Raw genomic sequence first — 26,255 nt, 5'->3', positions numbered from 1 at the left:
AGTAGCCCCTGAATTTAGAGCAGACCACCCACAGATGGCCACAGCAGCAACACTGCCATTGCCATGGGCCATCCATCTGTAGCCACTCACCCCTCCTGTTGGCCACCCACCGCCATCGGCTTGGGCTTTTATCTGGTCTCTCAAAACATCTGAGGCTTTTTAAGTATAAACCATTTGCTACCATTTAGGAAGAAGGAGGGTTTTTTGTTCATTTGTTTGAATGATCTAATTTTGTCTTTTTGGCGGGGGGCAGTACTGGGGTTTGAACTTGGGGCCTTGCACTTGCTAGGCAGGTGCTCTACCACTTGAGTCACTCCACCAACCCTTTTTGCTTCGGTTATTTTTTTTAACTTTTTTTGGGGGGGAGGGTGGGACTGAGCTTTGAACTCAGGGCTTCAAGCTTGCAAAGCAGCCTGAAGCCACACCTCCAGTCCATTTTGCTCTGGTTATTTTGGAGGTGGGGTCTCACGAACTATTTGCGCAGGCTGGTCCCGAATCACGGTCCACCTGATCTCAGCTTTCCACGTAGCTAGGATTACAGGCGTGAACCACCATGCCTGGCTTTTTCAAAAATGTTTTTTTTAGTATACAGTAGTTATACAGGACGGGGCAGGGGGGGGTGTTTATTGTGAGAGGGAGGTTTTATATTACAGCATCCACTTTGTCCAGCACCACCAGGCCCTGGGCCTCACAGGTCCCCATCTGTCACGGGGCTGCCCTGAGGAAATGCACAAAAAGCCCCACACGGTCCCACCATTCTTGCCCCATCTGAGCATTCTCCACCCAGGCATCAACTGTGAAGCACAGTCATACAATCTGGGTTCAAGTCCTGCCCTATCCTGACCTCAGTCAGGTTGCTGAACTGGCTGAGCCTCAGTTTCCCCATCCATACAATGGAATATTAGCACATGCCTCAGAACCTTGTCGCATCAGGTGATGTGAATCACGTCAGGTCCACAAGGTAAAAATAAGGCCTGGCTCAGGACTCACAGGCACAGCCCCTTCATTCCCACACCAGGGGGAGTCCATCATCAGCTGGAGGCTGACAGTCAACATTTGCTCAGTCCACATTCTTAACCTCACCCTGGCATTTGCCAGGAGCAGGACTGGGGGCCCAGGATGCAAAGCTGAATGATGGATGAGGGCTGGGATGTAGCCAGTGTAGCCGAGACCCTGGGTTCCATCTCCAGGACTACTGGAAAATTAAAAAAAACAAAGAAGTATGAAGCCCTGAGTTCAAATCTCAGTTCCACCAAAAAAAAAAAAAAGAGTAGCCTCTGCTTTGTCAGAGGGGGTGACACTAATCACATGACCTCCCAAAGACCTGAAAGAAAGGAATTCTGGGATAGGAGAAAGTCCAGTTCCTGAACTGGGGCTTTATTTTTGCTTTTTTTTTTTTTTGGCAGTACTAGGATTTGAACTCAGGGCTTCATGCTTGCTACACAGGCACTCTACCACTTGAGTCACTCCACCAGCCTGAACTGGGGCTTTGAGCACCAGTTCTCAGGGACACGGATCAGAGCAGCGGGCAGGGCTTATTAAACACACTGCTGGTCCTTCCTGGTTTCTGACTCCATAGGTCTGGGCTCCAGCCTGAGATTTGCACTTCTAGCCAGGTCCCTAATGATGCTGGTGAGGACTCCGTTTTGAAAACCTCTGCATTAGAGGCAATTCGTTCCCTGAACTGAACTGAGACCTAAGGTGGGAGGGAGAGGAAACTAGGAGGGTGAGGTGGGCGCTGCAGGGAGTGGGAGCCGCAGTGTATGTGCAAAAACCCTGAGGTAGCTGGGCGCCAGTGGCTCATGCCTGTGAGGAAGCAGAGATCAGGAGGATCATGGTTCAAAGCCAGCCCAGGCTAATAGTTTGCAAGACCCAATCTCGAAAATACCCTTCACAAAAAAGGGCTGGTGGAGTGGCTCAAAGTGTAGGCTGAGTTCGAATCCCAATACCGGAAAAAAAAAAAAAGCCCTGAGGCAAAGGAGCATGGGGTACTGCAAAAAGAGAAGGGATCCATGGGGGAGGAGATGGGTAAGTCTTGATCCTAGCAGCAGCGGGAGACCACCGAGTGCTTCCAGTGGGTGCAGCAGGGCCGGGAGGCAATCCCATGTGCAGGTTCTCTGGACACCTTGTAGAAGCCTGCAGTTTCAAGAGTGAGTGGGAGGACATTGATCAGGATGCTAATGTGTGTCCAGGTGACAGATGGGGGCAGAGAAGATGGAGATGGTTTATGAGGTATTGAAAAAGAAAACATCTGGGACATAGCTCAGGTGAACCCTCACACTGGGTTCAGCTCCCAGTACTGCAAAATAAAGAAATCTAGCTGAGCATGGTAGTGCGTGCCTGTAATCCCAGCTACTCAGAAGGTCACATCCAAAGCTGGCCAGACAAAAAACAAACTAAAAACAAAAAGACTGGGGTGTAGCTTGAGTGGATGAGTGCTTGCTTAGCATATGCAAGGCCCTAGGCTCAATCCTCAGTGCCCAGGGAAAAAGAAAAGGGATGACAGGTCACATGCACAACCCCTCTAATAATCATAGACTTTAATTCCTGCATTTTGTTCACAACTCTGTTATTTGGGCATCACCAGGCGGGCCGGCTCATCTGACAGCTGGAGGCATCTGTCACCCACAGCTGGGGCAGTTGGTGCTGGCTGCCAGCTGGAACCTCAGCTGGGGACTTCCGGCTGGGTGGCTCTGGGTGGCCTCTGAGGGGCTGCTTGGCTTCCTCACAGCAAGGGTGCCCAGGACATGACGCATCCCAGGACACAGGAAGTAAAAGCTGCCAGAGTCGTGAGCCCTGGCCTGAAACGACTGACCCTGGGCTCAAATGCAAAGCAGGGGGGACACGGCCCACTCCAAGACAGGAGCGGAGGGGTTCAGATGGAGGCCACACAGGAGGAGGCCCAGGTTTGGGGGGCAATCGTGAATGTCGATTTGATGGAGAAAGAGAGGAAGGACCCTCCCCAAGGAGACCTGGCCTGGTCTCAGCTGTGTTGGAGTCCTGGCCTGAGCCTGGACTACACAACGCCCACTGTGGCTTGTCAATGGGGAACATCTTGGTGGGTCTCTTAAGCCCAACTCTGCCATTCTGTCCCAAAACGCTCTCATCTGCCTGTTCCTTGCCCCCTCCCACTGTCCCCACCTCAGGCCTTAGTCTTTTTTTTTTTTTTTTCGGTACTAGGGTTTGAACTCAGGACCTACACCTTGAGCCACTCCACCAGCCCTTTTTTGTGATGGGGTTTTTCAAGATAGGGCATCTTGAATTAATTCACTGGTCTGGCTTTGAACCTTGATCCTCCTGAGCACTGCCTCCTGAGTAGCTGAGATTACAGCTGTGAGCACCAGCACCTAGCTTGAATGAGTCTTTGTGACCATTCCCCTAGCTTCCACTCTTGCCTCCTTTCAGAACATTCTCCACCTACCTCTGAGGGATCGTCTGATCACTTATTTATTTAGAGCCCTCTGAGACACCCAGGATGTGATCCAAAGGTCAGGATCACAGCCTGCATGATCCAGCCTCACAGTGTCCTAAGAGCACAGTTCTTCAAATAGGTCAGGCTCCATCCTGCCTCGGGGCCTTTGCACTTGCAGAAGTGCAAAAGTGGCTGTGTTTCTTTACATGGTTAATTTCCCCTCCTGGTCCTTCGGGGCTCAAGTGTCACTTCCCGGGCCACCCTACCTAGAAAGGATCACCATCCCCTCTTCAACCCATCACTCTGTCTTATTTCTTTCTTAGTGTTCCTTTAACTATTCATTCAACAAAGACTCACCTACCAGGTACTCTGTGCCAGGCACTGTTTTGAGCTCTGGGAGCATAGCAGAGGAAATTGATGGCTCCTTCCTCTTTGCTTTGGAAAGACACTTGTGGCTGCTGTCTGTCCTGCCCACTTTTTTTTTTTCAGTACCAGAGTTTGAACTCAGTGCCTACACCTTGAGCCACTCCACCAGCCCTTTTTTTTGTAATGGGTATTTTTGAGATAGGGTCTCCTGAACTATTTGCCTGGGCTGGTTTTGAACCGTGATCCTCCTGACCTCTGGCTCCTGAGTAGCTGGGATTACAGGTGTGAGCCACCAGTGCACCACTCACTGCAGATTCTGACAAGAACTACACAATTGTGGATTGTGTTGCTCACGGTCTGGCCCAGCCTACTCGAATGGCAAATTTCAAAAGAATGATGACTTCGTTGATCTTGTTTCCCGCTGAGTCTGTGCGTGGACCTGGAAGACACTGACTGAAATGACTACATCTTATATGTCTGTGAGATGAGTGACATCTGCTTGCAGATGATCTTCTGTGCTGGAGGTCCTGGCACACAGTAGGTGCTCTATAAATGTTGCCTACTTCCCTCCCTATTCCAAGCCTCCCATCCTGCGGGCCCTGCAGGGAGCCTGCCTGCCCACCTGTTTTCCTGCCCAGTCCACATCTCTGCAGCAGGAACGTGGGTACAGCCAGGCTCCAAGCAGGGTCCTCTAGTACATCTGGATCTGGCAGAAACAGGCAGGACAGGGTCCCCGGGTCCCCTTCAGAGAACTCTGCTCAGCTACTCCAGCCGGATTTTCCCCAAAGCCCCCACAGTCTGCCACACCCCCCCCACAAAGCTCCAGTAGTCACTCTCCTAGGTCCTCCCTTAGCAAGGGAGGAGATAGAGGGAAAGGCCGATCGTCCAGGCAGGACAGACAGGACAGAAGAACTCTCGGTACAGCCTGGCCGGAAGAGAAGCAGCCTGAGTTTTGCTGTCCTGAGGGGGATGAGCAGTGTGGCCTGGTGAATCTGTTGTGCTACGATGTCAGGATCCACGCCCCCTTCTGGAGAGAGAGAGAGAAAAGAAAGATGCAGAAAATGGTAGTCTGTATTCATTCTGCTTGCCTTGCAACTTTTGTGTAGGTTTTATTCATTGTGTTATTCTCCCAACTTTTCTCTAGGTTTGAAATTTTTCAGAATAAAAACTCTGGGGGGAAGAAATAGTGACAGAGATGTCAATAATAACCGTAGTCCTCACAATTCTATTCTGGAAAGTCAGCAAAATTACCATATTTCCCAACCTCCCTGCAGGTAGCCAGTGAAACAGAAGGAAAGAAACAGACCTACCTGGCATGTGCTCTTTTTTTATTACCCTACTTCCTTCTTCCTGCTTTCTGCATAGACATAATGAAGATGGCTGGAGCTGTAGCAGCCACACTGGATCATGAGGTGATTTTGCTGACCATATCTATGTATTAAAAATGGTGCATGAGAAAAGTAAGAAGAATCTGGGTTCCTGATGACTCCTACTGTGGACTGACTTCCGCTGAACTTGTTTAAATGAAAGAATACATCTGCTTTGAGTGAGCTTCTGTCATAACGGCTGAATGAACTTCCCAACTGGTTCAGAGTTTAACCCCTTTTGTTCTCTGGACTTTTTCACTTCCAGATCCTTTGTCAGGAATGCTCCCCAGCAGCTGCTTGTCATCCATCTGAGGACTCTTCACTGCCCCATCCCCTCAGATTGCTCAGTGGCCTGGTCCCCCATGCTTTCTCTGGCTGCACCTCCTCAGTCTCTTCTCAGGTTCCTCTGCCTCGGGCCCCCTCGGCAGAGCAGGATTCTGTTCTGGGTTCTCTGTTCTTGAAACCAGAGTTTGGATCCCAGGCCCAAACTCCTGGGCTTCCACGTGTCAGGTCCGTCCCCTCATCCCTATACACCAAATAAAAAGGCAGAGAAAGGAGGTTTATTACACGGCTCGGGACATGCCGTGGGAAGAGGCAGAGTCAGCACTCAGCTCATCTTCAGCCATCTTTGGGGTACACACATGAGCTGTAGGTTTGTAGACAAAGGAGCAGGGGGCAGGGGACAAAGGTGTGCATAGCTAAACAGTCCCAGTCACAGATGTGACCTGGTTGGTCGTTATGTCAGTCCAAGAAGTGTTCTGGTGAAGTTATGGCTGCCATCACTTGAAGGGAACCATCTGGTTCCCGTGAGATGATTGCTCCTGCTCCAAGGTGCAGCCTCACCATTGTACGTAGCTGTCCTCATTTGAGGGGCAGCCATCCTACAAGGCTCCTTTATTCCTTAAGGGTAAGATGTTATCAATCACTCTTGTCCTTCCTTGATTCCAAGGAGGCTGCAGGAGAGAGTAGCTCAGAGCAGAGGACGACAGGTACAAAATGGAGGCAGAGACGTCATGCTTTTCTTCTGTCTTTGGTTAATCCATGGGCCTAAGTAAGGAGTCAGTGCTTTTCACTCTCTTCACGCCCTGTGTTCCCCTGGGCAATCATGGGCCACCTGTGGCTCCGGCCACCACTCCTCTGCCAAGGACTCCAAATCCAGCATGGTACCAATCTGACTCCGCCTCATCCATGAGACCTGTAGTTAAAGTTTCATGAATTTTGTGAGCCACTTGTTAAAGTCATTATTAAAAACTAAATTCCATAGCAAGGCATGGTGGTGCATGCCTGTAGTCCCAGCTACTCAGATGCTGAGATGGGAGGATCACTTGAGCCAATGAATTTGAGGTCAGCCTGGGCAACATAGTGAGAATTCATGTAAAAATAAATTACATTAGGCTGGTAGTGGTGGTTCTCATCTGCAATGCAGCTACTCAGAAGGCAGAGATAAGGAGAATCATGACTCAAGGTCAGTCCAGGCAAAAAGTTAGCAAGACCCCATCTCAACAAAAAAGCTCGAAATAGTGGATCTCATTTGTAATCCCAGCTACATGGAAGGTGTAGGTAAGCAGATTGTGGTCCAAGGCTGGCCACAGGCAAAAATTCAAGATCCTATCTAAAAAAATAATTAAAGCAAAAAAGGGCTGAAGGTATGACTCAAACAGTAGAGTGCCTGCCTAACAAAGTGCAAGGTCTGAGTTCAACCCCCAGTTAAATTATATAAACTTACAAGTACACAAGCTAGGTTAAAAACAAAGGTAATACTCAAAACTCCTCACTTCCTGGTCTATGCTCCTCAAGTGATTTTTGTCTGTGTCACCTGTCCAGTGAAGACACTATGAAACGGAGCCAACCCTCTGTCACAGCATCGGTTGAGATCAAATGGTAAGAATATCTACAAGGTGTTTCTTCCCACCCACCGCCCTCTTCCCCTGCCCTCTTCTCCTGCCCTAACCTTGTGGGACTATTTAGGAAACATTTCCAGTGCATCCCAAATCTACACTTTACGTCAGGCTGGGATACCCTACCCTGCTGGTCATCTCCAGCATGTCTGCTGGGCACCCCCAGGCCCGGGGCTGTTCATCTGCCTCTCCCCACAGCTGCTGCACCCCCTCCTGGCCTAACTCATTCTGCCCATGGCATGAACCCCATTTACCAAGCCAGAAGTCCTGGGAGACTTCCTAGACTCCTCCACCTCCCCTAAGAGAGTCCCATTTCTCCCTCCTCACCTGTTCCAGCCTCACGATGGCTTCCTGGCTCAGCTCAGGCTTCGTAGGTTCTGCTTAGCTGGCCACACTTTCCTCCTTCTAGCCCAGTCTCCCTCCAACCAGAAAATGCAAATCTCCTTAGTTGATCTTGTGCCTAGATCCCTCAGTGACTTCCCACTTCATGGGACGCAAGTGCCAACACCCTCCTCTGCGTTTCTTTCCCTCTTCCTCCTCTCTCCTCCCTCCTGATCGTTTTCAGCCACAGAAATCACTTTGGAGCCAGTGGCTCACACCTGTAATCCTAGCTACTCGGGAGGCTTAAGATCGGGAGGATCAAGGCTCCAGACCAGCCTGGGCAAATACTTTGCGAGACCTCCCCATCTCCAAAATAGCCAGAGCAAAAAAGGACTGGAGGTGTGGCTCAAGTAGTAGAGCTCCTGCTTTTGGAAGTGCAAAGCCCTGTCCCCAATCAAAACCCGTCCCACCAAAACAATATAAAAAGAAATCACTTTGGCTCACTTAAATAAAGGCTTTATTAACCAACCTATCTGGGAGGCCAGAGAACCCACCGTGGAGGCCACACAGCCTGGACCAATGCCAGTCCCACAGGTGAGCAAGCCCCTTGTGACCATCCTGAGTCATGGTTGAGCATGGACAGTGTAGCTTGTCCAGTTGACACTGGGCATTTATGGATGAGTGTCTGCTGCCTGCGATCCCTGGCAGAAGCTGTCCCCTGACCCCCCGCCGGCACCAAGTCTTCCTCAGAACAGAACCCCCTGCTTCTCACTGGCAGGAGCCTCAGGGTCCCAGGCAGTGGCTTACAAGTGTCAGCCACATCCCATTCCAGCTGTGAGGTAGCTGGTGAAGCAAGGACGGGCGTTGTCAATTTTTAGACAGGAGGTAAGTCACCTCCTGGCAAGTCGAGGGACCCAAAATGTAAGAAGGGGGCAATTCCAATGCCATGATACCAAAAAAGTTGTCTCCCACTGGAGTTCTTAAGATCATACAAGTAAAATATGATCCTAGATAAAATAGTCAAAGGCACAAAGAAGGAAGGGGAAGGGAGGTGAAAGCCTCCCTCCCTGAGCTCCCTCACTTGCATTTCCCCAGGGTACCTGCTGTGTTAGATTTTTTTTTGGAGGCTCCTTGTTCTTTGTATAAACAGCTGTGCATAAGTACAGCAGTCATCCCTTCATGTCCAGGGGATTGGTGCCAGGCCCCTCCCAAGACACCCAAACTAGTGGATGCTCCAGCACTTCATAGAAAAAGGTGGATGTACCACTTTAAGTAGCCGGCCCTTTCAGGTGGGCATTTGGATTTTTGTCTGGTTTTTGCTACAATAAACTCTGTGCTGCTGTGAACATCCCTGCACAAATGTCTCCACGCCCTTTGTGAGCCAAGATCAGCAGGATAAAGTCCTGGGAGGGCAGCTGTTGGCGCAAAAGGTGCACACATCCAATCTTTCAGCAAACAGTGCCAAACTGACTTCCAAAACATCTGTGTCAATTTGCAGTTCTACCAGTGGCCTGTGAACATTTTTTTCCTAAGCGCTGCAGTCTGGCAACAAGGTTCCCCTCACGTCATCCTCTGGCACTTTCACAGCCTGTGTTTCTGGCCACAGTGGCTTTGCCCTAGCTATATCCAGACTAAAGTTCCCTTCCTCTTGCCTGATGAAACCTTTCCCATCCTGCACAGTCCCAGTTCAGGTACCACCTCTTCTTCACTGCTTTCCCTGACTCCCCTAAGTTGTCAGTGTCCCTTTCCTCTAAGACCCCAAAGCTTCATGGGCATAATTCTATCACAGCACCAACTGAGGGCATGCCATGAGCCTGGCTTTCTATAACCATTTTGACAATCCCCATCAATAACTGTATTTTTTTAAAGTGGTCTTGACTGGGTGCTGTGGGTCATGCCTGTAATCCCAGCTACTTGGGAAGTGGAGATTGGGAGGATCAAGGTTCAAGGCCATTTTAGGCAAAAAGTAAGACTCTATTTCAATAAACAAGCCAAACATGGTGGTGCACACTCTGTAATCCCACCTATTGGGGAGGTGGAGATTGGGAGGATTTAGATTCAAGGCAGGTTCAATGCCAGCCCCAGCAAAAATAAGAGACCCCATCAGAAAAATAGTTAAAGCAAAACAACAACAACAACAAAGGGCTGGTGGTATGGCTCAAGTGGTAGAGTGCCTGCTTAGCAAGCCCAGAGTTCAAACCCTAGTACAGTCATTAAAAAAAAGAAGAAAAAAAGAAAGTCTATCCTGACTGTCCAGGCTGTATTGTCTCTCAACTGTTCCTAAGGACAATCCTGCTGCAGGAACTTGGCACTTGCAGTCCCTCTTTCTGGATTTTACTCCCACCATCTTGGCCTTGCTTCTTCTCTGGGGTCTCTTTTTCTAATTCAGCTCCTTGCAGAGGTCTTGCCAGAGCACTCTGTCTCACTCTTTCCTCGGGGCACTCTGCTACAGTAGCATTTTGTAATCTTAACACATTTCACAAGCTCAAATAACCTAGTTCGGTTTAAGTGTGGATACACTTATTTTCTGTCCGGCCTTCTCTTTCTGCTGCAGGTGCGCGCTCACACACACACACGTGCGCGCACACACGTGCCCGCACACACGCAGAGCAGGGACCTTGTTTTCATTTTGGCGTTTCTCGGTCCTGTACCGCGCACCACCCGCCTTAACGCGCTCGATCAGCGTGTGTTAAGTGAACCTTCGGTGTTTAACGGAAGAAACGCGTTCAGGAAGGAGAGTTGATCAGCCCCAGGTCCACAGTTGGTGACAAGCACAATTAGGATTCCCATCCATCTGAACTCCAAGGCCGATCGCATTATTTCGTCCCCGCTGTGAGCCTGGCGCAGGATCCCCAGCCCCAGTCCCCAAAAGACTTGGGAGTCTCCGGCTTCTGGGTCCCCAGCTGCGCTCCCGAGGCCCGCCCTTGGAGGCTGGTCTGCTGACGGAGGTGTCACCCTCCCCGCCCGCTGTCAGTCAGGCCGAGGGGGCGGCGCGGCCGCCAGGGGGGCCCTGAGCTCAGAGCTGCCGCAGCGCGGGACCCGGAGCCCGAGCGCGCGAGCGAGCGAGCGAGCGAAAGGACTCGAGGAGCACCCTCGGTGGCATCGCACCCCAAGCCCGGCACTGCTGCGGCCCTGCCAGGTCCCGTGACCCGAGCGAGCGCCTGACCACGGCCGGGTCCCTCCCCAGTCCCCGGCCCCGAGCCCCGGTGTCCGCTCGCCGCAGCCACCGCTCCATCCCTAGCCCGGCCCCGCATCCAGGTGAGGCGGTCGCGCGCCGGGGCTGGGGAAGGAGATGGGGACGAAGAGGGGACTTGGGTGAGATGAGGAAGGGGCTGCCGCTGGGGAAGGGGATGGAGAGCCGAGAGGGGCTGCGGCTGCGGTGGGTGCGCGTCAGTGGGCACCCCGGGTAAGTGTCCACCTTCTCGGGTGGCCTGGGGACATGCGTCCGCGCTCGTGTGTGTCGGAGTGGCCATGCGCGTTTGGACAGCTGCATGGCCTGTGTGTGCACGTGAGCGTGCCCGTGGTGTGTTTGCGTGCTGGACCGTGTGACTGTCGTGACTGCAGGAGCCCCGGGGCTGCGGTTGCAGGGCTCCAGATAACCGAGGCGGTGGCCCCTCCCGCATCCCTGGGTTTCAAGGACGCTAGGACTCACCGCGGCACTAAGGCCCCCGCACTAAGGAGTGAGGAAGGTCGCAGGGGGGTCCGGGCCCAGAAGGGCGCCACGATCCGGGGAGGGAGAGGAGGGGACACCCGCGTCCCTCAGAGGGGCCGGGTGAGGTTGCGGAGCCGGCGCACCGGCGCGCGTGTGTTCGCCCTCCCCAGGCCGCCAGGATGGACGTGTTCATGAAGGGCCTGTCCATGGCCAAGGAGGGCGTGGTGGCTGCAGCAGAGAAAACCAAGCAGGGGGTCACCGAGGCAGCGGAGAAGACCAAGGAGGGCGTCCTCTACGTCGGTGGGCGAGGGACAGGGTATCTGGGGCTGCAGGGTCGGGGTATCCTGCCAGGATGTGGGGGACAGTGACCTCAGAGGGAGTGAGGGGGTCTGGGCAGGCGAATATGAGTCAGCAGATGGGGCAGGGTCAGCAGGGGTCACTGGGGACATTGGCAGTCCTTGAAAGCCTGGGTCAAGTAAGAGGCCAGCAGGAGATGGGGACAGAGTGGGGGTTGGTAAAGATGGGGTACAGCTGGACAACCAGGGAGCAAAGCAGTGTCATATTCTGTCTTTATTAAGTTACTGGCAGGCAACACTTAACTCTAGACCTAGTACTGTGTGAAGTACCATAGCAACCTCATTTAATGCTTCCAGACTGTTCTTCTGATCAGGGAAACTGCCACCCTGCTACCCTCTTCCCACTCAGGGTTTAACTACCTTGCCCAAGGTCACATAGCTGGGAAAATGGGAAGCTGGGGTTTGAACCCAGCTTTATAGACTCCGAAGCCCCTCCCTCTCCCCTTGAGGGCTCTCCTTCCTGTATCAGTTGGGGTTCCCTCCAGCTACCTCCAGACCTGAGTGGCTCTTCTGCCTTCCCCCATCTGCTTCCCAAGGCCTGAGGGTCCACCATTGCCATCATTCCCCCTGTCTGCCCTCCCTGCAGCTGCCCCCTGGTCTCAAGAGAAAAGCCAGGTGGTTAAGATCCCTCTTAGTGTGGAAGGAGTTTGTAGGGTCTTTTGCATAAGGAAAGGGATGCTGGACACTGGCTTGCTGATGGTTTTTTTTCAGAGTCCATAGCTAATTCAGGGCTTGCTTGTGTGGAGCAAGTATCATTACCCCTTAGGCAGGCTTAAAAGGGCTGGATAACTTGCCCAAGGTCATGACAGGTTTGTGGTAGTTTGAAAAATATTTAATGGCTATGTGCCAGGCATCCCGTGGGTACCGGGGTGTAACAGTGAGCAGGAGACAAAGGCACCCAATCTGCTGATGGTGAGACAGCACTTCAGTAGTGGGCTTGTGGCAGGGGTGGGAACCAGTTTGGGGACAGGGTAAAAAGAGGGCTACCTGAGCTGAGCCAGGTGGAGGGGGGCAGGCTGAGAAGGCAGCAAAGACACTGGGATGGGCTGGAGAGGTAAAACAAGAAGCAGTGTGGGGACTTGGAAGCCAGAGCCAGGTCACAGGGGACCATACAGGCCAGGGCACAGCACCACTGTAACTGCCATGAGATTGTAAGCAAGGTGCTGACCCCCTGGTCCCTTGGGCTTTCGGGGACAGAAAAAATTGCAGAGGGGCCCCTGGAGGTAGTGTAGCCACCAGAGCAGGATGGGTTGGGTGAGACCAAGAGAAGTCTGGCCTGAGGGCTGGCTCAAGCTCTAGCCTCCCTCCTGCCTCCTCCTCTAGCCCTGTCACTCCTGATGACCCCCCCACCCCGCCCCGCATCCCTGGCATTGCTTCTGTGCTAGTAGACTCCATCCCCCGCCCTTCAAGCCATGTGCACGTCCCCTTAGATGGGTATTTCTTGTTCCTTCTCCTACCCTGAAGACCCTCATGCCCCCCAGTCCCTACCCATTAACTGTACCCTGGCACTCAGTGCCTTTCACAGTTGTGCCTTGGTCTGAGTTTCCGGAACCATCTTTCACCAACCCAATGCTGCTGGCATGCACAGCTTTGAAAGTCCATCTCTCTAAGTCTTGCCTGCCTGCTTCCCTGAACCTGGATCACCCCCTCCAAGCTCCTTTGGAATATCTACCTGCTCCCCACTTCTCAAGGTCCAGGCAGTGTCCCCTCCAGCCTGGAGGCTGGCCGTACCTGCCTCTCTCCTACCCCTCAGACAAAGAGCCATTGGTGGTGCCAGTTACAATGTACACATCACCCTTAAACACCTTGCATCTGAGATTCTCCACTTCGGTCAGAAGTCAGGGCTGGATTCTTGTTAGGAGGAGGACTAGAAGAATTAGAGTAGCTCAGGGCATGAGGCAGCATGAGGCATGAGGCATGAGTGCACACACAAGGCACTGGGCCCCTTTCAAAACACATCACTCAGTTGCCCCCTAGCTCCACCTGCCTCCCGTCCCGGGTAGCAGAAGTTTTGTGTCAGAAAGACCTGACTTGAATGCTGTTCAACCACCTACTAGCTGCAGTCTTTGCTGAACCTCTGAACCAGGGGTACCCCCACCCATCTCCCAGGCCAGGGAGAGGATGGCATGAATCAGGGAGCTATGAGCTTTGCACAGAGCTGGCACTCAGCCAACATCCATAGAGGAGTGCAGGTGTCAGTCAGGGGGAGACCTGGAAGGCTTAGGAATTGGGTGTGGGAGATAACTGTGGTTTGCATGGAGGTGGAGTTGTGAGATGTGGGGGCCCTAGGAGGCAATAACAGGATCAGGGAACCCACTGCCACCTGGGTCCCTCTGCCCCCCCCATAACCCTTGTATGGTGGTGTTCCTTCAGCTCAGATTACTTAAATGTACTCTCTTTTCTTCTGCAGGAAGCAAGACCCGGGAGGGGGTAGTACAAGGTGTGGCCTCAGGTACTAGCCCAGCCCTGGCGCAGTGCTTTATACAAATGGGAGGCATGGGGGTGCTCCCTGGGGAGGGCAGCCCCTGGGCCACAATGTGAAGGCATCTATGCCTCCTCACTCTGGCCCCCTAACCCTTCCCCATCCCCCTCCCGGCTCCAGTGGCTGAGAAAACTAAGGAGCAGGCATCACATCTGGGAGGAGCTGTGTTCTCTGGGGCAGGGAACATTGCAGCAGCCACTGGGCTGGTGAAGAAGGAGGAGTTCCCCACTGACATGAAGGTGAGTGGTCCTCCACCACACGTGCGCGCGAACACACACACATACACATCACACATCACACATGCATATCAGACACACAGCCCCCCCCTTTACCTCCAGCCAACCTGGGGCACACGTGAAGTGGGCATGGCCGTTGTGGCTGTGACAGGGACCCAGATCTAGCTGTCTGTGGATGTCCTGCTTGCCAGCATGACCCGGATCGCTTCTGGTCACGTCTGCGTGTGCCTTTGATTGTTCATTCATCTTTTTCCCATTGAATAAATGTCCACACCAATGAGAAATTGTTCTAGAGGGACCCACAGTGGGAGAAGTTAGTAAAACAAGCCTAGTGGCAGGTGATATCAGACAGAGGTAAATGTTAGGAGGAAGAGAAAAGGGTGATGGGATAGAGTCAAGGAGTGAGAAAGGTTCTCTAAGGAGGTGACTCTTGAACTGACACCCAAGGTATGAGAGTGAGGCATCCATAGATGTGTGGAAGTGTATTTCAAGCAGTTGAGAATAGCAGGTACAAAGGCTCTGAGGCAGATATGAGCAGGTGTGAGCTGTGGCTGGGTGAGAGATGGGTCTGGAGTGGTGGCACCCACTCATGTATGCATGGAGACAGAGGACTCCATTAAGACAGCAGGGAGAGGAAGACCTGTGAGCTCCTAAGCCTCACAGAACTAGGTTTGAATCCCAACTGCATCACTTCCTGGCTATGTGATCATGGACAGGTCCCATCACCTTTCTTTGCAGTACTAGGGCTTGAACTCAGGGCCTACACCTGAGCCACTCCATCAGCCCTTCTTTGTGAGGGCTTTTTTTGTCAGGATAGGGTCTTCCGAACTGTTTGCCCAGGCTGGCTTCAACCGTGATCCTTCTGATCTCTATGTTCTGAGGAACTAGGATTACAGGCTGAGCCACCAGCACCTGGCTCCCATCATGTTTTTGAGCCTGATTATCTGCCTGCAACATAGAAGAACACAATAGGTTCTTAGGCAAACTAGAGATAGGTGGATCAGACATTCTCAAATATTGAGTGTGATCCAGGCATTGTGGTACACACATGTAATCCCAGCACTCAGAAGGCTGAGGCAGGAGCATGGAGAGTTAGAGGCCTGTCTGGATTACATAGTGAGACCCTGTCTCAAAAAAACCAAACACAACAACAAAGTGAGCGTGCGTCCGAATCACCAGGTGGCCAGGTGAAAATACAAAGGGTAGCCCCATCCCTAGAATTTCCTGTGTCTGAGGTGGGGGCCTGAGAATTTACATTTGTAATAAGTACACTGGTGCTGAGGTTAATACAGCAGCTCCAGGAACCACACTGTGAAAACCACTGATCCAGAGATCCTGGCTTGCATACAGCGACTCAGAGATTGTGACAGGGATCAGACAAGCAGCCTGCGTCTGCCCCCAGGGGACCATGTGACCACAGGTGTGCATAGAAGTGCACCACCATGCCAGTGTGCCCTATGGACCTATACCCACAGATAGGGACATCCCTCAGCATGCCTTCTGCCTGAGTGTACCCATCAAGTTGGGGAGACCCTACACACCACCCTCTCCTCCAAACATTTTTCATGGATGGTTCCTTCCTCTGTCAGAAGCCTGGGTCTTGACTCAGAAGTTATGGTTCCAGTCCTAGCTCTGCATTTTGCTATCCGTGTGACTTCTCACATCCTGTGCTTATATGACCAGTAATCACTCCCATTTATTGGTCCCTAGACAGCTTGCAAAAAATGACCATTGTATCTTCAGTGTCCCTTTAAGAAGGACACCATATAACTGCCCATTTAACAGATGGAAAAACTTCAGAGAGTGAAGCAACTTGCCCAAGATCCCCACCTGCTTCCCTTAAAAAGTGTTTGGAAAGATAAACTCAGGCTATCGGGGGACGGCAGGGGGAACCACTTAGTACCAACACAGGCCAGCACCTTTGCTGGGCACTGAGGAGCAGAGAGGCTGGGTGGGCCTGGCATGTCAACCTTCAGGCTGTTTGTGACAGCCTTTGCACAGAGTCATTTCTCTCTGGCTGTCTTTCTCCTGCAGATGCTGTGGACAGGTCAAGGCTGCTCTCTCAAGGGAGCTGAGGTCACAGTCACAATCCCAATATCAGCCTTTGGGGCACCTGGGGCTGGGGGACCTTTGCAAGCCCAGGGTCAGAGTTTCTGAGAATCTTTGCCTTCCAGCTGGCTTTCCACCCATGATTAGGGAATCCTCATGGCACCCCTGCAAATCATAAGCCCCAACTTGGTCTCCCACCCCAGGCTTCTGTGCTTAGAGGCCAAGTGACTTGCCTGATGCTGAGAACCTAGCAAAGGGCCAGGCAGGGTTTTTATTATTATTATTATTATTATTACTATTAGTGGTGTGGTGCTGGGGAGGGGGGTCTCAGCTCTGTCACTGAGCTCCACCCCATCTCCATGAAATTTTCAGAAGGGAACCCCCCTACCCCCACCACCATGTAACCAGCAGCCAGTGCAACACCACCAACCTCCAGAATTCGCCCACTGTGTCACCTTCCATGGCCCCACCACTATGGCAGGACTAAAGTGAAACAGGAAGTGCTTGATCTCAGGAATGAGTGCCTCTCTAATATTTGGTCCATGTTTGCCTCATGTGTTTCCTTTCAATTCTAGCCCTGCCTGCCTCCCTCCAAAGGTACCTCCTCCCTGACTTTTGTCACTGCAATTTGGTTGGGGGTTTTTAACTTCGTCTAAATGTCATAAAAAGTCCATGCTCCTGACTTTTCATTCAACACTGTGTGATTGAGTCCTGCTTGGATGTGTTGTCATTCTTCATTCCTGTTGTGTAATATTCCACTGTGTGCTGAGATCACAATGCACATATCCATTCTCCCATTGTGGACATTTAGGCTGTTTCCAAACCATGTGCTCAGGCTGAGATTCTTCTGGGGGATGGGCCTTAAGGGGGGTTGGACTAGAACATGCTAGGCACAAGCTCTACCACTGAAATACACCTCCAGCCCGCAAGCTGGAATTTTTAACTGTTTTGTCTCTGGGTTCTAATCATAGCTGGATGATTTAGAGCAAACTCACATTTCCCCCTCCTCAGCCTTAGAATAGTCATGTCCACAGTGGAGGAATGAGCCAGGTCAGGCACTGTACACTTGTGTGCCCACAGAGCCCACCAAACAGGTACTGTGAGGGTCTGAGGCAATCAGAGTGGCAGCTTCTCATTGCCAGCCCTCCAGGGTCTGTGGCATGTGCCAGCCCACAGGTGGTCATATACAGCCATGCTTGTACCCCAGGTTATTGTGTGTACATCTGTCTGTCCCGTGTGTGCACATACATGTGCTCACCTGCAAGTGGCCAGCCATGTGTCTGGCAGCCCCCCACACGCATGCCCGCTGGTCTGTGCCTATCTGGGCAGCAGATGCAGGGGGGAGGGGAGAGTCTTAGCTCACACATCCAAGCAACACCATGAGCTGTTGCTTCCAGCTTATCCTAAAATAGCAACAGCGAAGAAACCAGGCCAGGCTGGGCCCTGGGGGAGGGATGGGTGGAAGGTGGCAGGGAAGTGGCTCAGAGCCCCTGTCCAGCCCTGTGCCTGAACTTCCACCTTCCTCCAGGGCTCTCTGGGGCTCTGCAGACTAGTGCAGAGCGTGACACAGGGAGGTAGGGATAAATGGGTGTCTGATTGTGCTCTCTTTCCCTCATCCATCCAGTCCCAAAGATGGAGGTGCAGAAGGCTGTGCTACTCCTCTATGTACTGGAGGAGTAGCACAGAGCACCCAGCACCCCACCATATACCCCCCAGCTTCAAGTGATGATTAGGACTTTGCCCTTACACTTCCACCCTACTTATAAGGCGCCCTAAATAAACAATTTAAAACGCTTTGCACTGCCAACCCACTCTATCCTGCCCTCCTCCTTCAAGGAGCCAAAAGTCTAGCAGCAGGGGACTTCAGGGGGTGTCCCATTTGGCTGACCTCACAGCTCTGCCCTCCTTTGCCCACAGCCAGAAGAAGTGGCCCAGGAAGCTGCTGAGGAACCACTCATTCAACCCCTAATGGAACCCGAAGGGGAAAGTTACGAAGAGCCACCCCAGGTGAGGGGCAGCAGAGCTAGTGGGCTGTGGACATCCCGGAACATGGTTGCCATCCCTAGCTGGGGGCGGGGTGGGTCCCTGCAGGATAAGGTTGGGCCTGAGAGCTTTAGGCCCTGCCTCTTGTAGAACCCAGGCTCCAAAAGGTGGGCGCTGGGAAGGGAGGACGGATGGGGCCTGCGCCGGGCCCCAGATACCTCCACCGAGGACTATTCCAGCTGTTCCGGGGGCCAGTTTCCTCCCGTGCCCACGGAGGGAGGATATGCATTGCTCCACGTAAGGGGGAGAGATCTGGGGGCCAGAGCTTGGCCACTTTGGTCTCCAACCCCTTCTCCATTTTGCTCTTTCCTCTGCTCCACCCTTCGCTCTGCTGCAGGAAGAATATCAGGAGTATGAGCCAGAGGCGTAAGGGCCCAGCAAGGGGCCCCACCAGCAGCACAATTCCTTCCTTGTCCCTAACCTTGTCCCCCAGAGCCAGGGCTGTCCTTCTACCCCTCCCCCCCAAACACGAGATCTTCCTTCTGCTCGGAGGCGCCCCCTCGAGCCTATGTTAGTATCTGTCCATCTGTCTGTCCTACCCGCCCTCCCGCGTCCATCCCTGGGGCGTGGACTGCATTGGGGCTAAGGCCGCATCAGGGAGCCCCGCCCAACCACTGTTGCCCTTCACCTTCATCCCGTCCGCGCGGATGTAGCATGTTCTATGTATTTTTAAATGAAGATGGCAATGCGACGGCTCCTCCCCGGCTCCCGACGGAAGCTCTCCGAGGGGTCCTGGGGCAGCTCCAGAGTACCCTACGCCCTTCCCACATCGAGTCCCCCCATGACATTTTTTTAACCCAAATCAGAAGCCAGGCTGTGCCATGCCCCCTCCCTCAGCCGGCCCGGTCCTAGCGCGGGCGTCGTGTGTTGTGATTGTGGCATGGAGAGTCCCCCATCCCCCATGTGAGCGTGTCCCGGGCGGGCAGGCCCGGCCGCCCCCCGCGTGTCCATGAATAAAGCCAATCTGTCTGTAGCCAGCGCCGCATGGGCAGGGCTGGGCAGGGTGCCAGGTGGCGACCAAAGATTAGCTTCCAGGTCCCCAACTGCTCCTCCGCTCTTTGGGGGTCTGGCGCATTTAGCCCAAGTACACAACTGACCATCTGGGACCTCGGTTTCTCCATTTCCTACTGTCCGACCCCCGCCCACGTCCAGGAAGGGGAAAGGGGTTCACCCCGGTCTGGGACCCTCAGATGACTGGGAGGCGGGAAAGTGGTTTCGAGCGCCACCTGCTGGACTGTGAAGCGCTTATTGGGGGTGCAGGGCCAGGGAAGCTCCAAGCCTCAGCAGCTGCGCGGGCGCGTATATGCGCACGCACATGCGCACGCACACGCGCACATACGTGCACGGACGCTGGTCCCTGCGCGCGACCCCGAGCGTACGCTCCCTGGCCCATGCGCACGTGCAGACACGCGCGCACAGAGTTGCACGTGCGCCGCGAAGCCTTCGGAAAGCAGCAGCGCGGGCCCAGAAAGACGCTGTTAGGCGCAGACAGACCTCTCCTACTCCAAACCGTGCGCACACCCCTACGCACACCTGCCCAGCTCAGAAAAACCTATTGCGAGGTGGAAGGACCATGGCCCAAGAGGAGCCAGACCTCCTACATGGGGTACTCCATCCTTCCTAGAAAATGATTGAAAGTTTGGGGTCTCAGTTGAAGTGGGCGAGGGTCGGCAGAAAACTGAGAAGCCTTTCAGAAGCCTTGAACGGCCCATGATCGGCACTAGGGGGCCCCCCAACATCGCCTGAGTGGAGAAGGACTGGGCGATGATATTGCGCGCTCTGTGCCGAGGCCCTGCCCCCACTAGTGCGAAAGGGCTGCCTTCATTGGCCCAGAAGCTCCGGATTCTGTGGCTCCGCCCCCGCCTGTGCAGCACCCCAGCCCTTTTTTGCTGCCTAGGCCCCGCCCCCTTCTGCGTCGGCCCCGCCCCCATCGGTGCAGGCAGTGCCCTGGGCTTCGCTTTGCCGCAGAGAGGCCCAACCTCGCCTGCGCAAAACCGCGCTCATTTTATGCTCAGATGTGGCTTGGATTCCGAGCTGAAGCCCAAACCTCGACCTCCAACCACAAAGCTGGAAGAAGCTTTCTCTATTTAATTAATCACAAAATATTAGTGCCTCCTCGTTGGAGGAAGGAAGCAATGCCTAGGCAGGGAAGTCATCCAGCACGGCGGGAGACCAGCCAGATTCATGTAAGTGAGGGTGCCAAGAGCTCAAAATTAAGACCGTACCTACAACCCACAGTCCTCAGGAATTGCAAACTCTGGTCCTTGGACCGAATTTAGCCTCTATCTGATTATCTTATGTTTAGTTTGCTAGCCTAAGGTTTCAGTTTTTTTTATTTGAGTACCTTTGGTTTGCACACACCTTTTCCAGTTCACTACCATCCCTTTCCCTCCTTACTGTATTAACACTACTGCACACCTGTTCGTGACCTACCTGGCTTCTGTAGAAGGGTTTGACCTATGATCTAGCAACCAGCACCAAACCTCATTTTTAGTTGCCAAAATCAGGTTCACCATCTGGCCTGTGGGATGATTTATTCCTCCTCTCAGGTGCCAATCCTGACACCTGGTCCCACTGAGAATGATTCTGCTCAAAGACTAATGTTCTCATCTGCCATGGTCACTTTAAATGCATTCCAGGCTGTCATCAGAAGATGCCATCCCTGTATCACATGGCAGTCCTGACTGTGTGTCTGTATGAGCCCACACAGTCCATGACCTCCTCCCATGTGTCAGGGACACTTACGTCTATCAATTCACTTGCAACCACTCTCCAGGCTGCCTGGTTAACCCCAATTTACAAATGAGGAAATAGAGGTCAGAGAAGGGAAGCTACCTGTCTTAGTCATATTGCTGGGATGTGGCAATGGCCACGATGAACCCCAAGCCTGACTCTGAAAATTTCAAAGTCCAACACCTTTGAAATTTCCAAAACTGGCTTCCTCTGGCTTTGAAGAGAGACAAACAAATGAAAAACACTAACAACAGGCAAATGGGGAGATTACAGACCTTTGCACAATGTCACGGACACTGGGGGCAACGTGTGTGTGAGAGTTTGAGTTTGTGCACACTCACATCTGTGGTAGGGACGTACAGATGTGCTATGTTTGTATCTGTGTTCATGTGTGTACACTGATGGTGTGTGTTCCATACCTGTGCTATTCTTTTTGTGTGTGTTTGAACTCAAGTCCTACACCTTGAGCCACTCCACCAGCCCTTTTTTGTAAAGGGATTTTTTTCAGATAGGGCCTAACGAACTATTTGCCCTGGCTGGCTTTGAACTGCAGTCATCCTGGTCTCTGCCTCCTGAGTAGCTAGGATTACAGGCATGAGCCATTGGTGCCTGGCTTGTGCTGTTCTTAGAAGTGAGGGATTTCAGGGAACAGCCCTACGGGTTGATGTCCTGACAGCTCACCTCCCAGCTATCACAAAATGTTCAACAAAGCCAGGTGTGGTCGTGAACATGGTAATCCCAGCACTCAGGAGGCTGAGGCAAAAAGATCCAAATTCTAGGCCAGCCTGGGCTACATAGTGAAACCCTGTCTCAAAAAAAAAAAAAATCAAGGTAATTTCTAGCTTTATAAAGATCATAAAAAAGAGCACTGTGATAGAAAGTCATAGGGAAGGGATGATGTTAAAGTGTCAGGCTCAGGTGTCTGAAACCTGAATGTTGGGAGACCTGGGGAGAGCCTGTCTCTGTGTGTGTGTGTGTGTGTGTGTGTGTGTGTGTGTGTGTACACATGGGTGTGCAGTCATCTAGGTTGAGCCCCAGCAGGTCTGTCCAGGCATCCAGCCCCACTTCCTGGCCTATGCTTTCTCTTCCTATGCCTGCATTCTTTCCTCCTTCTGGGCAGCTGCCCTCAACTCTGCCTCTTGAACCCATCCTCTTCTGAGCCTTCCTGTTCCTCTGCCCAGAAGCCATCTCTTCTCATCTCATTCTGCTCAGCTGTGAGCACTGGCAGTCCCTTCCTATCCATGTCAGCACTCTGGGGACTTTGCTGTACAACCAGCCCAGAAAACTGCCCTGATGAAGGGCTGGGGGCTGTCTCCATATCCCCACCATTTGTCTGTCTCCCCACCCCCAACCCCCAGTAATGCTGCTTCCAGGCTTTCTCTGGAACTTTATTTTTGTTTTCTCCCTTCCCTATTTATAGCTCTCTCCCCTCCGAACCATCTCTGCATCCATCCCGTTGCCTAGAAACCGGCTCTGGGCTGAGGGTGGGGGAAGGCCAGACAGAGCCCAGGCAGGGGGAAAGGAAGAGTTGTCACCCACTCCCCCTCAGTACCGCCCCCTAGGCTCCCAGAAGCCCACTCTGCCCTCTGCCCAGCACCCACGAATTATTTTTTTAAAGGATAAAACCAAATGTGAAAAACAGCAGTCCTTTGTGAAGTCCTTTACAGCTTCTAAAGAGCAGATGAGCGTGGTTTCACTCATGCCTCTTAATAGCCTACCTCGCCAGAGACCTGGACCCGTTTTTTTCAGACAAGGAAACTGAGACTTCAGGAAGCAAAGGTTCCACAACCAAAGCTTTCTCCACAGAAACTCCAAGCCCTGGATCTATAAGCCTTAGGATACTTGTCTGAAACACTGACAATAATAATAATTAATAATTATGAATAATTCCATAATCCATTAATTTCAAAATGGCAAAGAAAGAATGTTTGGGCAATTTTTCACACCACACAGCAAGCCACGAGTCATGCCTCTGCCATGCCCTTGCACACACCACTCAATGCTCCTGCAGCCACGGGCCAACCACATCATACACCATCATGCGCCTTCAGTGCTCCACCATGGCTCCACCATGTCCTGCAGTGTCCCCACCACACCTTCCCCATGGCCACCACATCATCCCACATGCCCCCACCCTGTTTCTACTAGACCCTCACCTTGCCAAACTGCAGTACCAGTTCCACAGGTCCACAGGTTGGAGCAGGAGGCCGGACTTCTGTCCTGGCTGTCATTTCACCAACTATATGACACTGGCCAGTTCATATAACCTCTTGGAACCTCAAAGTTTCCTCAGCATCAAGGTGAGGATATTAATTTCTGCCTCACCCCCAGCACTAGGAGGCAAATTAAATGTGTGCTGATGAAAAGGTACTTTGAAAACTGCAGAGTGAGTGCTGGAAAATGTGAGTGATCAATTAGAATAATTAATGTTGTTATTATTGTTGTTATTATTAGGGTCAAGAGGCAGGAGAGGGAAGCCAAAATGGAAAATTAGAGAGAATCCCTAGACAGATGGCCCCATCTTCTTGGCAGAATAAGGAGCATGGGGGGGAGGCACTGAGAAGCCCTCTGGTGCCTATGGCTGCTTCTCAAATGCCCTGCCCGATTCTGTCCTCCCCCTGGTCTCTGTCCCCCACCCCAAGCCCCACCTCTGCCTTCCAAATAGGCTCTCTGGGCAGAATGGGGGAAGGGCTGCCAAGAAGCAGCTGGGCCATGATTCAGCCTGAGTCACCCATTCAAATTCTGGGGCCGCCCCCAGCTGGGCCAGGACCTGCAGCTGCTGGGGTTGCAAAGAGGGAGGGAGGGGTCTGTGTGGGCATCAAGTGTTTCCTCCTATACCCAGGCTGGGTGTGTCAGGACTCTCAGGGTAGCACAGTGCGGGCCTGGGAGCTGTGCCTGTGAGGAGGTCAGGGAGGACGAGGTGACTCTGGGCTTCAGTTATCCAGGCTGACTGAGGAGACGGGTATGTGTGCACACATGTACGTGGCCATGAGGTGTTTTAGGTAGCACTGGTAGTGTGAATCCCAGCTTTGTCCCTTCCTAGCTCTGTGACCCTAGTAAGTTCTTTTTTTCTTTTCTTTTCTTTTTTTTTTAAGTTTCTCTTTCCCTGGTAAGTCCTTAACCTCTTAAATACGAGAGGATTATTTCCTCATCTATGCAACGGGGATAATAATTTTATAGTCTTGGATGACTTTCTTTAAGGATTAAATAGAATGAGATGTCAACTTAGGGACACTTAAGAGAGTCACTATCCTCACTCAGGTGTGCATGAGGACAGGTACATGTCTGAATGTACAAGCCTAGACATGCCTGTGGTTCTTGAAGGACCCTGTGAAAGTGTGCTGGGTAGGGATCCCCAAAGCACAGGAACTTTACAGCACATCAGATGCACCCAACATATACACACAGACTCACACCTTCCCTAGAGGCTGCGAGTTGCTGAAATTCTGCCTAGATCAGGAAATGAGATCAGGAACTAGGGAGGCTGGAGCTTTTTTTTTTTTTTTTTTTTGGAACCTCAGACTTTCTCCAAAGTCTTTAATTTCAAGTAAAGCTGGAATGGAGGTAGCTGGCCAGACCCAAGGGTGAGTGGACCTGGGTATGAAAAGGGCATTATGATTGATGGATACGAGTGTGATATGGACATGAGAGAGAGGGAAGAGCACAAGATGCAGTGTGTGTGTTTGTTGTGTGTGTGCGTGTGTGTTGTGTGTGTGTTGTGTGTGTTGTACGTGTGTGTGATGGGTGTGTATGCGAAAACAGGCACTGACAGGGTGGCATTGGAGGCTGGCTGCTGTCTCTGCTCTGGTACAGTCTGCTTGTCTCCATGGTGCCCGTTGCCACACACACACTTGCTTTTCAGAAAGTCACTGGGATTGTTTGTTCCACCCCCAGCCTGGGTGCCCGCCAAAGAGCTGCAGGCACTTGTTTATCTTCTGGTGCGTACGGTGTGTATGGCTTCCCAGTGGCAGACCAACCCAAGATGTGTGTGCACACTCACGTGGGTATGGGTGACCATGTCAGTTCTCACAGGGAGAGTCTGAACCCCAGTCCTAGGCAGACTCTCTCCTCATGGGGACTAAGATAACCCTTCAACAACTCCAAGTGGACACATCACCAATCCAGCAACCCCCAAAGTTTCAGGAAAGTGTGAGAGTCACTTGTTCTGGGTTTGGGCTCCTGCTCTATCCTGAACCGCAAAATGAATCAGTGTACAGTGATTGGCCAAACCTGGACCATTACCCACCCCTAGGGCTGCCCACTGCATAGATTGGGGAGACAAGATGGTCCCGTAAAGAAAATGGAGTGCTGTAGTCAGAAGAAGGTATACATGATGACCTTGTCCTAACAGTGACATCCTCCACTGGGGCTGCTCTATGCCAGGCACTGGGTGCATTTTTTTTCTCAGGGATCTGGGAGCCTAGGGTTACATATGGTGAAGGGAGGTTCTGAGAGACCTCAGTGAAGGTCATGCGGCTAGTAACTGGCAAAGCCAACACTGAACCTGCACAGACTGCTTCCCTGCCCATTTTGAGTTCCTCTTCTGCCTTCACAAATGCTTTGTTTTGTTGTCTGGAATTTCGAAAAGTTATTAAGAAGTCCCTATGGAACAAGAGTGATCAGAGAGCATAGCAGAGGACACAGATGGAAGGAGACTCTGTGCCCTTATACCAGACATGGCCAGAGCTCTGACCACATTCCCTCAGATGCTGTGATCATTTCTGGGTCTCCCAACAACCAGTACCTACATCTTTGTCAAAGAGATGCTCTTAGGCTGCTGGAGCCCATTTTACCCCCATGCACTGTGGGACAGAAGTGCCTAGAAGTGAACACAGAGCTCCTTAAGCAACATCTGCCAGATATGGCGATATGCATACGCCAGCTTCCTTGCCCTTGGCCAGAGCGATTCTGAAGTGTGCATTTGCCCTATTTTTAAAGACTTCCCTGCATAATTAAACGTCACTAACTCACTGTGGTAGTTGGCTTAATATTGACCTCCCATTGGCTGCCATCCCCACTCCCCTGCTGGTGCCCTTGCACTTCCCAAATCAGCCACATGTCTTCAGTCTTGGTTTCAGGCTCTGTGAGCCACCCCAGGGATCTGGATCTCATCTCTTGCCCAGCCCTCGTGTTCCAACTCACTGGCATTACTTCCTTTCCCTCCATCCTTGGTCCCTCCCTCTCTTCCTGTCTCCTCCATCTTAACCTCCCACCCTTCTGTACAGACTATTGAGCCTCTACTTCTTGAGAGCCCAGACTTCTTGAGAAAGGTGCTTACTTGCACCCTCCTCTTCCTTACTCCCATTTTCTCATCAACCTGCCCTCTAACAAGTCAGCCTT

General features: G+C 52.3%; 1 protein-coding gene across 1 annotated transcript; it reads left to right on the top strand.

Moving 5' to 3' along the window:
- Positions 1-10,359: 10,359 nt before the first annotated feature.
- Sncb (synuclein beta) lies at positions 10,360-19,155 on the top strand. Its single transcript, XM_020162703.2, has 6 exons — positions 10,360-10,622; positions 11,187-11,316; positions 13,783-13,824; positions 13,975-14,093; positions 18,057-18,146; positions 18,520-19,155. The coding sequence occupies exons 2-6, from the start codon at positions 11,196-11,198 to the stop codon at positions 18,550-18,552; spliced, it is 405 nt and encodes a 134-aa protein (XP_020018292.1). The 5' UTR covers positions 10,360-10,622; positions 11,187-11,195; the 3' UTR covers positions 18,553-19,155.
- Positions 19,156-26,255: the final 7,100 nt, after the last annotated feature.

The sequence above is a fragment of the Castor canadensis genome, chromosome 16, assembly GCF_047511655.1.
Source record: "Castor canadensis chromosome 16, mCasCan1.hap1v2, whole genome shotgun sequence".
In the NCBI taxonomy this organism is placed as follows: domain Eukaryota; kingdom Metazoa; phylum Chordata; class Mammalia; order Rodentia; family Castoridae; genus Castor; species Castor canadensis.
The sequence above is the reverse complement of the archived record's forward strand: the minus strand, read 5'-3'. Positions and strand labels throughout refer to the sequence as shown.